This window comes from Erinaceus europaeus, chromosome 1 (assembly GCF_950295315.1).
Source record: "Erinaceus europaeus chromosome 1, mEriEur2.1, whole genome shotgun sequence".
Taxonomy (NCBI): Eukaryota; Metazoa; Chordata; class Mammalia; order Eulipotyphla; family Erinaceidae; genus Erinaceus; species Erinaceus europaeus.
In genome coordinates, this window is record NC_080162.1 from 149,296,489 (window position 1) to 149,311,543 (window position 15,055).

Consider the following 15,055-nt stretch of genomic DNA (forward strand, 5'->3'; position numbering starts at 1 on the left):
GAAGAGACTCTCCTCTCCTTCAGAAGTCACCATCTTTGAGGTCACTGGGAGAAAGCTACAGCTCATCCAGGACCCATTCCTTTCTCTGTCCCAGCTTATTAGGGCTACTTCAGTCCCAAGTCACCACAGGGTCTTACACATTAGGTGAACTGGCAAACAGGGCTGAGAATGGCTACAAGGTGGGAAGACGCTGAGAAATGCAAAGTGAGTGAATTAGCCCAGGAGGTGGCACAGTCAATAGTGTTGGACTCAAAAGCATGAGGTTCTGATGTTAACCCCTGGCATCCCTGGTCCTCCCCCCTCTCTTATTAATAATCAAATAAGCCTAAAATAAACTAAGTGTAAATAGATTTGGGAACACTCCCACAATCAGCACCACTCTCCAGCCATGTACGTTCCTTTTTTTTTTTTTTTAATCTTTCTTTTGCTCCTTATTTTATTTTATGTTGTTTTTCTGCCAAGGTTATCACTGAGGTTACGTGCCTACATGGTGAATCCACCACTCCTGGTGGCCATTGTTTACAATTTATTTTCTTTTATTTGATAAGACAGAAAAAAATTGAGAGAGAGAGGGAGATAGTGAGGGAGAAGAGAGACACTCACAGCACTGTTTCACTGCTCATGAAGCTTTCCTTACTTCAGGCAGGACAGGAGGCTTTAACTCAGGTCCTTGCTCAGAGTAACAGCCATGTACCTTCTGTTGGACACAGCCAGCCACTTTGCAAGAGCCTAGTCACATAACTGAGGCTTTGGGTACATGAGTGTAGTGTTCATGGAGCAACATTGGAGAATGACCTGAGCATACTCTTTGGTTTAATCCAGTTATAAGTACTCTGCTTGAAGACTCCTTCTATTTTCCACTAGAAACGTGGTACAGAGTGTTACTGTTTGCTTGAGTTAGCACTAGTGAATAGATAGGGTTTATAACTCAAGATGACAGACTGGGAACATTTGGCCTCCACACCCCCAGACATCCTCATTATAATGACAGTGATGGATAAATAAACTCCAGGAGGAACAGATGACAGAGGGAAAAGAGACCATAAGAAGATGAAAGATTTTTAAGTATTCCAGTCATATGGAGGTGGTTGGGGAGTGGTGGTGGGTGGATAGCAGTGGAGGAAGGGGTGGGCTGGCCAGCCCTGGAGAGTAGCTAATGTGACATTGGACCCCTGGGGATTGATATAGAATGGCCTCCACCCTGGGAAATTGTGAATGATCTCTCTACACATAGAGGAGCTGTCATATGGAAATGGTACTGTGATATCTCCTCTCTGACCATGCTGGTCTCATTCATCTCTCTTTCTCTTGCTGTCTATTTACCCCTACCTACCTATCTATCTATCTTTCTACCTATCTATCTATCTATCTATCTATCTACCTACCTATCTATCCATCTATCTACCTATCTATCTATCACTGTCTTTCTCTATCCTTTTCTTTCTTCTTTTTTCCTGGTTCCCAGCCTGCTAGCCACAAAGTGTAGGGATTCCATAGTGATAGAAATACTGATAGAGGGGGTCGGGCGGTAGCATAGCAGGTCAAGTGCAGGTGGCACAAAGCACAAGGATCGGTGTAAGGATCCCGGTTCGAGCCCCTGGCTTCTCACCTGCAGGAGTCACTTCACAGGCAGTGAAGCAGGTCTACAGGTGTCTGTCTTTCTCTTCCCCTCTTTGTCTTCCCCATCTCTCTCCATTTCTCTCTGCCCTATCCAACAACAACGAAATCAGTAACTACAATAATAAAACAAGGGCAAAAAAGGGGGAAAAGTAAATAAATATTAAAAAAAGATTAAATTAAAAAAAAAGAAATACTGATAGAACCATCTGACAGGAGGAGGAGGCAGAAGTGTATCACATCAGAATAAGAGAGATAAATCCTCTCTTAGGATGGGAGGTCATCCAAAGTGACAGACGGAGAACTTGCAGGAAAAGCAGATTGCTGTGAGCAGTGTGGATGCAACAGGCAGGAAATCAAAGGTCAAAGCTGGCTGCGCTTGAGCTGTGGCACTGAGAGTGGGCTGGAGCAGAATACCAGGCTAGAGCTTGTCCTTCTAGGCCTTTCCATATGGATTGATTCTTAGAAACATGTGTAGATATCACATCGACACGGAACAAAGGGCAGACATGGAAAGAAATGTAGACAGGTTTGCAGTAACATGGGAGGGTTACAGCTGACTGTTAAGGCGCCTCTCTCTGCCCAGTATCACTCCAGCCCAGTGAAGCTCAAGCATGGCGGTACGTCCCCAGCAGTAGTGAGAGCTGCTGTCCCATTCCTGCCTGTCTGGGGAAGTGATCGTCAGCCAGGGAGGGAAGGGAACAAAATTGGGTGTTAAGTCCCAAAGGGTAAAGAGACATAGGAAATGACATTGTGATTCCTCCTCTCTGACCATGCTGGTCTCATCCATTTCTCTCTCTCACTTGCTCTCACTCTTTCACTATCTATCTGTCTACCTATCATTTATCTATCTATATCTATCTCTGTCTTTTTCTTTTTTCTTTCCTTTCTTTCTCTACTCTCTTTCTCTCTCTTTCTTTCTTCCTCTCTCTCTCTCTTCTATTTCACTCTCCCTTCCTCCCAAAGAGAAGTACCCCCAGTTACACCTGAGAGAGAAGAGGGAAAAGGGACAGGCACTTAGAAATAATAATAGTTGTCGGGGTAAGTTACAAATGAATTGAAGACAGAACAATCAAAATGGAGACAATAGATAGATATAGTTTAAAATCAGCCCGTATCGGTGACCCTGGGAAAACTACTGCAGTTTCCAGTGGAGGGGATGGGACACAAAACTCTGGTGGTGGGAACTGTATGGAATTATACCCCTGTTACCTTACAATTTGTATATCAGTATTAAATCACTAATAAAATTAATAACAATAACAAAGAAATCCAAAGAGAAGTGCCTCTTAGATTGTGGACAGCTGTCATTTGGAAGTGGAAGCAGAGCTTCTAAGTCTACACTGGAAGTCCATCCTGCATTTCCTTTGCTCAGGCCCATCTCTTTCTCCCCAGTGGTTTTTCTCCTGCCCCCCCCTTCAGTGCTCCCCCCATGCATTAAATCATCTCAGAGACGCTGCATCCCAGTGAACGTCAGGCAGTGGAGAATCTTCTAGAGTTGGCCTCACTCAGGATGCGTGTGGATAGAGTCAGAGCTGGGGGTGAGGCAGCAAGGAAGAGCTCACTCTGTAGAGGACGTGTCTTGCCAGGGTTTGACAACAACATCACACGGCAGCATTACGGCAACAGGGGATTTTATTTGTTTGCTTATTTATTTATTATTGAATAGAGACAAAGAGAAATTGAGGGAGGGATAGAGAAAGAAAGAGACACCTATAGCCTTGTTTCACTATTGGTGAAGTTTTCTCCCTGCAAGTGGGAATCAGAGGCATGAACCTGGGTTCGTGTGCACTGTGATGTGCCTGCCCCCCAGAGGAATCTTTAGTGCTGTGGTGTCACTCCCTTTCTGTGTCTGAATTTAAAAAAGAAAAATTCAGCAGAGTGGTAAAATCATATGTGCAAGGCCCTGGCATTGCAGAATAGAATAAAGTAGTGTAGAACAGAACAGAATAGAATAGAATGACGGGTTAACAGCAGACTCAGTGGTTAAACAGGCATCAACCTCACAGAGTCACAATTTAAGACTTGAACCAGTGTCCTCATAGCCATAGCTTGATGCTTCAGATGGCAGACCCAAATATGAGTCTAAGAAGGAGAGTTAGGAAACAGGGAAAGCCTATCCAGGCCCCTTTTCCGTCCACCCTGAGCTTTGAGACTCTCCAGCCTGAGACATCTGGCTTCCTCCTACCTCTGAGTCCAGACTGTACCCTGCGTGTTCCTCTCCTGAACATCCTGCCAGTCTTCCTTGGCACGGGGTAAAAAGATCCCTCTTTATTCGAAGGCGGATCTTCATGAGCACTTCAGTCTCCCTGCTTCCTTCCTCCCTGTGTTTGTTTATTAGGGTTGGAGAAAGAATGGGCCATGAGCATGGCTTTTGCATCTAGGAGCCTCTGTGCTTCCTGCCAGCCCCACCCCACCCCAATCAAACACTGCAGCCCACAGTCATTTCTGCTTCAGCTTCATTCTACAGTCTCAGGATGGCTCTTTTCTTCTTCTTCTTATTATTATTATTAAATTTGATAAAATAAAGAGTAATTGAAAGGGAAGAGGGAGATAGAGAGGGGGAGAAGAAGCAGACACCTATACATCTACTTAGCCGCTTGTGAAACTTCCTCCCTGCAGGTGGGGACTGGGGGCTTGAACCCAGATCCTTGCACATAGTAATGTGTGTACTATGCCACTGCCCAGCCCCCTCATTTTCTTTTCATTAATTAATGTATTTATTAACACAAGGTGGAGGAGAAGAAGGAAAGAGAGGCAAGCAGAGCATTACCTGAATTATGTGGATACTAGAGGTCAAACTTGTAACTTCACTCCCAAGGACAGCATTTTATCCACTGTACCACATCCAAGGCTCAAGATGGATTATTTTTACACACACACACACCCCTCATCAATCTGGATACTTACATTAGCACACACAAGCACATGTACATGGGCTTATGAACTCTTTTGCAATAGGTCTCTTGCATAAGTACTTTTTTATTGTTGTAGTTATTATTGTTGTTGTTATTGATGTCATTGTTGTTAGATAAGACAGAGATAAATGGAGAGAGGAGGGGAAGATAGAGAGGGGGAGAGAAAGACAGACACCTGCAGACCTGCTTCACTGCCTGTGAAGCGACTCCCCTGCAGGTGGGGAGCCGGGGGCTCGAACCGGGATCCTTATGCCAGTCCTTGAGCTTTGCACCACGTGCGCTTAACCCACTGCACTACCGTCAGACTACAGCATAAGTACTTTTACTTTTACTCCAGTGACATAGCCAATGCTCACAAAAATTAAAAACAAACAAACAACAACGAAAAACTGGAATTTCTTTCAGGATGTCATTTTAAATACCTTCATGACTCTCCAAATCTTTTTTTTTCTTAAATCAATTTTCTTGAGATGTCATCTGCAGGTAGTCGGGTGCCCAGAGTTTAAATGTTTGATGAGCTCTAACAAATGAGTCCATATGTATAAATACCATGACAAGCAAAATACAAGACGTTCCCTCCACAAGAGCCCCTCATATACAAGTGTAAATCTTCAGCCTTTTAGTTTGGGATTAAAAATGCCCAAAAATGCCACTGAGCGGTGGCACAGTGGATAAGTTGTGGGAGTCTCACGCATGAGGTCCCAAATTTGATTTCTGGCATCGTATGTGCTAAAGCAATGCTTTGGTTATCTCTGTCTATCTATCTATCTCCCCCTCTAATTAATAAATAATGGAATAAAAATTACAGAAAGAAATATCCAAAAATGTGTTGGGGGAAGTGGTGCAGTGGCTAAAGATGGACTGAAAGCTTGATCCCTGATTTTGCATGAGACAGAAGGATGCTCTGGTTCTCTCCTTATCTCTCTCATATCAATAAACAACTCTTTGTGGTTTTGTTTGTTTGTTTGCCTCTAGGCTTATCACTGGGGCTGGTTGCCAGCACTACGAATCTACTGCTCCTGGTGGCCATTTTTTTCTTTTTTCTTTTGGATAGGACAGAGAAAAATGGAGAGAGGAGGGAAAGATAGAGAGGGGAGAAAAAGACATACACTTGCAGACCCGCTTCACCCTCTTGCAGGTAAGGAGCTGGGAGCTCGAATCAGGAACCTTGTATGGGTCCTTGCACTTTGTACTATGTGCACTTAACCCAGTGTGCCACTGCTTATCCCCAACAAGTAAATCTTTGTAAAAAAAAAAAAAAAATAGACACATCCAAAGATTTAGAGTTAGGCAAGTAAATGTGACATCCAATCTGATGGTGACATTTCTGGCCCTATAAACTGAAAAACAGAGTCCATGGGGGGTTCTTAGTGACTGAGGACTGAGCATGGGGAGTCTGCAGCCTCTTCGACAGCTACTGTGGTAGGTGCACAGTGCAGAGGTGGCATGCACGTCTGAGGACACACTCCAACTGCATTTATCCAGGCACTGGGGATAGTGTTCTGTTTGCTTGTAAGCTTTTGTGTGTGTGTTTGTTTGTTTACCAGAGCACTGCTCACCTCTGGCTTATGGTGGTTCTGGGGATTGAACTTGGGACCTCAGAAAGTCTTTTGCATAACCATTTGCTGTCTCCCTGCCCCTAAGGGAACAGTATTCTAAACATCTCTCTTGTGAAGTCTACATCCTGGCTGGGGGATTGTCACAAGTGTGAAATCAAAGACATGATGTAATGACTGGAGAAGTGGCAAAATGTGTGGAAGGTAGAACTTGCAGTTGTAGTGCCCTGAGTTCCATGCCTGGGAAGAACCTTGCTGAACTCTCTATCTCCCCCTCCCCCTCACCTTCCCCCTCTCCCTGGCCCTCTCCCTTACACTCTCTCCTTTGAAATGAATTAGCGTATCTTTTTTTAAAATTATTTTTATGCAGCATGCTAGGAAGCAATAAGTGTTATGGGAAAGAAAAAAAAAGAATGAGGTAGAAAATGGTGGTAGACTAAAGACAAAAATATAACCTCCTTTATGAATTAAATCACAGGACTCAGAGCTCAGAGTCTACCATATGCTGACATGCGACACGGTTTCTTCTTCTAAAATATGCTACAGAATGCTAGGATCTAATCAGTTTACTTTCAAAGTATGTGTGAGTGTGTGTGTGTGTGTGTGTGTGTGTGTGTGTGTTTTGAAGGTGAGGCTCCAGCTACAGCAGTGTGAGTTGGGTGGGTTCAACAAAGTAAGCAGTTTGTACCGAAGGTTTTCTCAGAGTCTTTCACATGCCACTGTGGGCTGTAATGATTCACCAGGGAGCATCCTAGTGTGCAGACTTTTCTGAACTTTTTTCTTCCAGGGAATCCTTTCAGCTTGGAGTCTGTCAGTCAGGCAGCAGTCTGCATAGTACACATATTGTGTGGGGGAATACAAGAATTCTCGTGTCTCAGAACTGGCAGTAGCAGAGAGGCTGCAATGCTTGGGAACAAGTAAGCTGAGGGAGTGGAGGAGGTCTCAACCTACCAAGCATCCTCATAGTAGGCAGAGGCAGGTCCCACAGAGCATGAGAGAGAGAGAGAGAGAGAGGAGAGAGGAGAGAAGAGAGAGGACGGAGGAGGGAGGAGGGAGGAGAGAGGAAGGAAGAAGGGAGGGGGAGGAAGAGAGAGAGAGAGGAGAGAGGAGAGAAGAGAGAGGACGGAGGAGGGAGGAGGGAGGAGAGAGGAGAGAGGAAGGAAGAAGGGAGGGGGAGGAAGAGAGAGAGAGAGGGAGGGGGACAGGGAGAGGGAAGGGGAGGGGGAGGGGAGGGGGAGGGGAGAGGGAGAGGACAGCATCTTGGGGAACAGGGATGAGCACCATCTGTCCCCACATATCAGCAGGGAAGGGGGGAGTGGTGAGTTGCTCCGAGAGCTTGTGTGTGTAGCTGGAGGCCACAGAGCCTGGAGGTGAGCCTAGGTTTGCAATTATAAAAACCCATAGTGCTCTGTTGACTAAGTGAAAGAGGCCAACTCATGCCTCCTCCCTCCAGTCCAGCTACACATGCTCTCAAACCTGCTCTCCTGCTGGGGAGATGGCATCTCTTTGTTTGGCACAGTGCTGCTGGGTATTTCTTGACCTATCTCATGCTGGCTGTGGGGAGACTGCTCGATCAGTTCAAGCAGCCGTGGTTTAAATGCCAGTCAATGTATGAAACAGAACCGAGTGGAACCCCTTATGGAGTGTCATGGGGAAAAGGCTTCACTGTACCTATGGTGAGCTGGGAGGTGGTTCAGAGAGGGCAAATGGCCCTCTTCACAACTAGTGAACCGGGAAGTCGTGAGCATGGACAATGGGGTTCAGTCCCTACCCTCCCCCCCAACACCTTCAATGTGGCCTCTCTACACTTCTGCCCTAGCAGGTAGGAGGGGAAGCCAGCTCTGATCCTGCAGCTTGTAACAGACCCCAGGGGACAGGGGCAGGTTGGGTTTTGCAAGGAAATGAGGAAATGGAAATGAAGGTGGAGCCCCAGTTGTTCTCCTGAAATGCCAGCTCTTCAATTAGTGGAAGAACCCTGGCCGCTTATGAAACAGAGAAGTGCCCCACCCTTCCTCAGAGGAAAAGTGTGATCTCTAGAACAGGCACCTACCAGGGGAGTGAGAGGTGCTTAAGGATGTTCAGGGGGGTTGGGAGGAAGTCAGAGATTCAGGGTGGGGGGGATGCTCAAGAAGTGTACTCAGAATTTCTCAGGAGACTCAAGGATGCTCATGAGGTTCAGAGGGGCTCAGAGATGCTCAAGGAGACCCAAGAGGCTCAGGAATGCTCATAAGGGTTCAGGATGCTCAGGGTACTTGAGGATGTTCAGGAGGGCACAGGGATGTCCAGGGAAGGGGCTCAGGAATACTCAGGGAGACCCAGGGGGCTCAGGGATGCTCAGGGGCTCTGGAGTTTCAGGGGGCTCAGGGATGATGAGAAGGGTTCAAGGATGCTCATGGGGACTCAGAGAGGCTCAGGGATTCTGGGAGGGGGGTTCAGGAATGCTTAAGCCTGGAGCTGATTCCACATACCTCCAACCCGTTCTCTCTCTCCCCCACCTCACTCTCATGCTCAGTTACTCACACCCATAAGCCAGTGCACACAGTACTAGGGTCAAGGCAGAGACTTGGACCTCCCGAGGCCCTTGGCAATCACAGATGTGCCTGCAAGCTGGTGACAGCAAGCCTGAGGCCCTTCCCACTAGGGGGGTTGGGGACTAGGAGATGCCTCATTGGAATGTCAGGAGTATTCTTTGAAGCATGCATACTGATGGGAGAAAGGACAGAGGAAAAAGGTCAAGAGGAGTGGGCAGTGGGGCCAGGTGGTGGTGCACTTGGTTGAGTGCACATATTACAATGCATAAGGACTCAGCTTTAAACTCTCCCCCCAGCCCCCAGCCCCATCTCCACCTGCAGGGGGAAAGCTTTACAAGTGACAAAGCAGGTCTGCCGGTGTCTCTCTTTCTCCCTCTCTACCTCTCCCTTCCCTCTTGATTTCTCACGGTCTTTAACTAGTAAACAATAAAACTAAATTTTAAAAAGAAAAATGGGATAAGATTATGTTTTTAACAAAAATAGGAGTGGGCACTTTGGCCAAGAGCTTGTGTAAGTCCTTAGGAGTGGCCTTTATTGACTTGTAGGAAACCCTCACGATGGGGGACACAGAGCCTCCGCCTGGGGGCACTGGTGCAAAGGATAGTAGGGTGCTGCGTGCTATGGGTACTCAGCCAGGTCTTGTCCTTGGGTGTGATTCTCCAGCCTTGTGCTTTGGCAGAGCTGCTTAGGGTCACAGTGATGGAGGTGGCACAGTGGCTAAAGCTCTGGACTTAGAAGCTGGATGTCCTGAGTTAATATCACATGTGTCAGCTTGATGCTTTGGTTCTTTCTCTCTCCTCTCTCTATTGTGAGTGAATAGATCTTCTAAAAATACTTAGGGGGGGCAGCCATTCACACCACCATAAGTCAGAGCTAAGCAGTGCTCTGGTTAAAAAAGAAAAGTATTTAGGGGGCAGGAGAGAGGTTACCCAATGGAGTGTACACTATTCCATGTGCGAGTCCACAGCCATCACAAAAGAGCATGCACCATGGTTAAAGGTCTGAGTTCAAGCCCCAACTCTCTACCTGCAGAGGGGTTGTTTCATGAGAGGGTGAAGCAGGTCTGCAGGCACTTACCTTTCTCTTGTTCTATCTGCCTCTGAATTTCTATCATATCAAATAAAAATGGCAGCGGGGAGCAGTGGATTCCTAGTACTGGCCCTGAGCCCCAGAGATAACCCTGGTGGCAACAAAGAAAGGAAAAGAAGAAGAAAGAAAGAAGAGAAGAAAAGGAGAGAAGAGAACCACCATGCACAGGGGAAGCTTCACGAATGGTAGAGTAGTGGTGTGATGTCTCTCTCCTTCTCTCTCTGTGTCTCTCTTTCCCTCTTGTCTCTTACCCTTCATCCAAAAAAAGACACACACAAAAATGAAAAAGTCCTCCAGGAGTGAAGGAAATGTGCAAGTATGTAGACAATTTTTAGAAGTGATTTCTTAGGAAGAAAAAGCTATGTCATAAGTGATAGGAGTGGCTGGTCTTCAAGGGACCAGCTGAGGGATTGAATGACTTTGGGTGACAGGGTATCTGTCCACTATGGTGTCACCCACTGTGGGGAGAGCTCTGGTATGGCCCTCTGAGTTGAGTGTGCCCAGGGAGGGAGCCACAGCAGCTGGCCCATGTGCAAAGCCCTCACACTCCAGGTCTCTGCCAGGTCTTTGTGCTGTGCCACGGGCTCCTGCAGCTCTGCCAGCTGCTGTACAGCGCCTACTTCAAGAGCAGCCTTACCACCATCGAGAAGCGCTTTGGCCTCTCCAGTTCTGCTTCAGGTCTCATCTCCAGCATCAATGAGGTGAGTCAGTGGCAGCTTCCAGAAGCTTCCAGGGTCTGGGACTGGGGGAAGTGGGGCCTGGGGTGCATAGGAAGGCTAAAGGGAGCAGCTGGATGTCCCTGACAACAAACTTAAGAACCTCTATTCCAATCAGGGGACTTGGGAACAAGGAGGTGCCTCTCTGAGATATTGGGGTGGGCCTTAGTGGATGCATGTTGATGGGAGAAAGGGGTAGAGGAGAGAGGTCAAGAGGAGCGGGTAGTGTGAGCAAGGGCTTGTCTCTGTCCTTAGGACAGCTGTTCTTACCAATTCTTTAGGAAATTATAGAATTGGCTTGTTTTTCACTTTGCAATATGTGCTAGGAGAGAATGTAAAGGCAGTGCACCCAATCAAGCACACATATTAACATGCACAAGGATTTAGGTTCAAACCTCTGCTCTCCACCTTCAGGGGTTCTCTTCAAGCAGGTCTGCAGGTTTCTATCTTTTGCTCTCCCTTTCAATCTCTCCTCCTCTCCTCTCAATTTCCCTCTTTCTTATCAAGTATAATATTAAGAAAAAAATAATAAAAAGGAATAAATGGCTGTCAGGAGCAGTGGATTTGTAGTGCCAGCACTGAGCCCAGTGATAACTATGGTGGCAATAAAAGAGAGAGAGAAGCACAGGACTGGTGTAAGGATCCCGGTTCGAGGCCCTGGCTCCCTACGTGCAGGGGAGTCGCTTCACAGAAGCAGGTCTGCAGGTGTCTGTCTTTCTCTCCCCTCTCTGTCTTCCCCTCCTTTCTCCATTTCTCTCTGTCCTATCCAACAACAAATGACATCAACAACAACAATAATAACCACAACAAGGCTACAAGAACAAGGGCAACAAAAGGGGGGAAAAATGGCCTCCAGGAGCAGTGGATTCATGGTGCAGGCACTGAGCCTCAGCAATAACCCTGGAGGCAAAGAGAGAGAGGGAGAGAGAGAGAGGGGGGAGAGAGAGAGAGAAAGGATGCAAAGATTACAGGCACAACATTGGCACTGGGGCACTGCTGACAGAGTCCTAAAAGCCATTCATGTCTTAGTATTGCCATGAAAAGTAATCTTAAATTTTCCCTTCTAGAGAATCTTGGGTATCTTAAACTTTTCAGTCTACTGATACATCTATCATTTCATTAGAAGCTATATTCTGTTATATTCTAGTTTGTTTGTTGCCACCAGGGCTATTGCTGGGGCTCAGTGCCATCAGTATGAATCTATTTCTCCTAACTGCCATTTTTTCCTTTTTTCTTCTATTTCATTTGATTGGGCAGAAAGAAATTGAGAAGAGGGGGAAATAGACAGGGAGAGATATCTGCAGACCTGCCCCACCACTCGTGAAGCTTCCCTCTTTCAGGTGGGGAGCGGGGGCTTAAACTCTGGTCCTTGAACATAATAATGTGTGTGCCCAACTGGTGTGCCATTACCTGTCCCCTCTAGTTTTCTTAGCTAGGAAAAAGAGGGGGAGAGGCTATCTGACACTCCTCTAACCTTACCTTCCAGTCTCCTTGGTCTGTATTCTGCTGCCCCCAGCCCCCCGCACCCCTGCACCAGGCAGCCTCTTGTCTCTCCTCAGCCAAATGCTATCAAGCATCCCCCTGGGTCCATGGAATTGGAGTCTTACCAGGCCCTGCTGCTCTCTCAACAGATCAGTAACGCAATCCTAATCATCTTCGTCAGCTACTTTGGCAGCCGTGTGCACCGTCCCAAGTTCATTGGCATCGGAGGTCTCCTACTGGCCTTGGGCGCCTTCATTCTCACCCTTCCACACTTCCTCTCAGAGCCCTACCAGTACTCAGTGGCCAGCACCGGTGAGTGGCTGCCACCCCTGCTCACCTGTGGGCAGGCTCCCTGCAGAGTGGGAGGGGCTGGTAGCGCTCTGTGCTGTACTGTCCTCTCCCATGAGGATGTCTCTTGGTGCGTACAGCCTTTCTCCAGAGAGTATGCCTGAAATCAGTGTTATGCCATTCTGTGTGTGTGTGTGTGTGTGTGTGTGTGTGTGTGTGTGTGTGTGTGTGTGTGTCTTTCTTTGAACAAAGTCAGTTTAGAGTGGCGAAGTCACAGCAACAACAAAGTACAAATCTATCTTCTCTATGTTTGTGGTTTCTTGGTGTGCCTGTATGATTCTTAATTGTATCCTTAGTTTCTTCAGTTGTGTTAAATATATGTATCCTATGGTCTGTTCCAGACTTTTTGATTAGCTCAAGTTTTAAGAATACTTGCTTCCTCTCCACCCCAAGTATTGTATTTGTTTGCTCTTATTCATGGTGGTGTCAGGTATGTTCTGTAGTGTCTGACTGACTGACTACCTGATCACTATTTCACCAGCTCTGGAGCTCACTGTATGATAATGAGCAGGCCCTGAAGTAGATTAGCACTTGTTTCATTGGATGGAGGGAGCTACAGTGGCTGGGTGACAAGCAAGCAGCCCTTCAGTGTCTCTTCTTTCACTGGATTGGACTGTAGATGTTTGGGAATGACTGAGAGGCCCAGGAATGAATGTGCTTAGAGCATAACTGCTCCCTGTGTGCTTGCAGCCCAGGCTCTTTGTAAAGACAGACACACGATGGCTCCACCAAGCAGTGACTTGCTTCCAGTGACAGAGGAGATTCTGCTGCTGTGGTTGTTGAGGCCATCATGGGGGAGAGATGGATGGCTGGGAAAAGAATGGAGCAGGAATAAAATACAAATTTTTAATATTTATTGAAATTAAATTTCATCATAACATAATCGTATCATGTAACATGAAGTATAATTGCATCATTACATAACATCAGGTATGTGGATGAATGCAGTCTCTGGGTTGGTTCTGGGATCTCTCCCCAGCTCTCCAAAAACTCAGCAAGCTAGTCATCTCTCGTTAATGCACTGAAAATGGATCTGAGCCTGGAGTGGGGAGGGGGGCGTTGCCAAGCTCTTCCTCCCCTTCAGTCTAGACAAGGGTGTTCAGGCAAGTCTGGAGTTCCAGAGCACCCCCTCAGAAAGTCATGGGGCCAGGTCCACTGTGTTGTCACAGCTCCAAGCCCGGGGTCCTGTGCCTGTGCGTCAGCACAGAGAGGGCTAAATCAGCATGGCAGCCTGGGGCACTGAGGCAGGTCCAGGAGGGCAGGCTGCCAGCCGCCACACACTACACTCTTATGGGCTACATCCCAGGGGCACTGGCTTCCACAGAGCAGCCACTGTGGGTGGTGGCTGGAGACTCACTCCCCGCATGGCCTCATCTCAGCACAACTCACCCTTGCCATTCCAGACTTGAACTCTACACTTTTTAGTCTAACTGTGGAGGGAGCCCCTAGGAGGGTTCAGGAGGAGGTCAGGTGCCCCTTGGATCTGCAGAGGACAGCTGGCCAGGAGCACGTGTGGACTTCCTCATGGCCACTGCTCATTTTATTTGTGCAAATAATTACAGCAGTATTCCTAGCAGCCTCACACAACTGCAAGTGCTTAGGGCTCACCGGGTTACCCCCAAGGTATCTTCCCCCGGGCAGAGGCGTCCCCAGGTGGGCTTGAGTCCAGGGCCCACATCCATGGGCTCTCATGGGGGCTATGCATAGGGTGCCAGTGCAGCATGGGTGTGTGCTCTGCCCACAGTCACAAAGAGAAATCTACTTAAGGGGGAGGGGGTGGGCAGTGGCAACACAGGTTAAGTACACATGGCACAAAGTGCACTGACCAGCATTAGAATCCCGGTTCGAGCCCCTGGCTCCCCACCTGCAGGGGGGTCGCTTCACAAGCTGTGATTCAGGTCTGCAGGTGACTATCTTTCTCTCCCCCTCTGTCTTCCCCTCCTCTCTCGATTTCTCTCTGTCCTATCCAACAACAGCAATAACACTAACAAGGGCAATAAAATGGGGGGAAATGGCCTCCAGGAGCAGTGGATTTATAGTGTAGGCACTGAGCCCTAGCCTCTAGGAGCAGTGGATCAGTTGTGTAAGTACCCTAATGATAACCCTGATATAATACATAATATACTCATAATAAATAATAAATAAGTAAATACCTGGCAGTGGCATACTCAGTTGAGCGCACTGGTTGGCCTTCTTCAAGGACTCAGTTCAAGTCCCCATCTCCCACCTTCAAAAGGGACTCTTCACAAACAGTGAAGCATGTCTGCAGGTGTCTTTCTCTCCCCACCCCCTCCCTTCCCTTCCTCTCTCAATTTCCCTCTGTTCTGTCAAACAAAAAAAGGAAAGGGGAGAAAGGGAAAAATTACTGCAAGGACTGGTGGATTAATTATGCAGGCATCAAGCCCCAGCAGTAACCCTGGTGGGTAAATAAATAAACAAGTAAATAATCTTTGTAAAAATCTCACTGCAAGGGAAAACTTTGGAATTAGACTCCTATGTAGAATGTACTCCCCTGGGAGCTGCTATGATTCCATGAATTTCTCTCTATAGGAAACTAAACCATCCCTGCTTCCATCCCAGACACTTAGCTTGGCACAGGCTGACATGAGTAACAGATGTAGGGCTAATAATTCACACTTGAACCCAAACTCCACTGACTTGTCAAAGCATCCCGGGCAAGTGGCTGCTCCCCCACTCTAAACTTCAGTTTCTTCTTTTGTAAAATGGATCTTCTGTGCTACAGACACCTCTCTGCCCGCCTCCCCACATGCCTGCAGCCTGCCACCCATGTGATGACC

The 15,055-nt window shown here is 47.4% G+C and overlaps 1 protein-coding gene across 3 annotated transcripts in view; it reads left to right on the forward strand.

Annotated features, from left to right (window-relative positions):
- SLCO2A1 (solute carrier organic anion transporter family member 2A1) overlaps positions 1 to 15,055 on the forward strand; it is an 83,251-nt gene that overhangs the window by 30,785 nt on the left and 37,411 nt on the right. For all 3 annotated transcript variants that reach the window (XM_060196915.1, XM_060196914.1, XM_060196917.1), the window contains exons 3-4: positions 10,275 to 10,412; positions 12,059 to 12,221. In XM_060196915.1, coding sequence (XP_060052898.1) covers positions 10,275 to 10,412; positions 12,059 to 12,221 — 301 coding nt within the window. The remainder of the gene's footprint in view (positions 1 to 10,274; positions 10,413 to 12,058; positions 12,222 to 15,055) is intronic.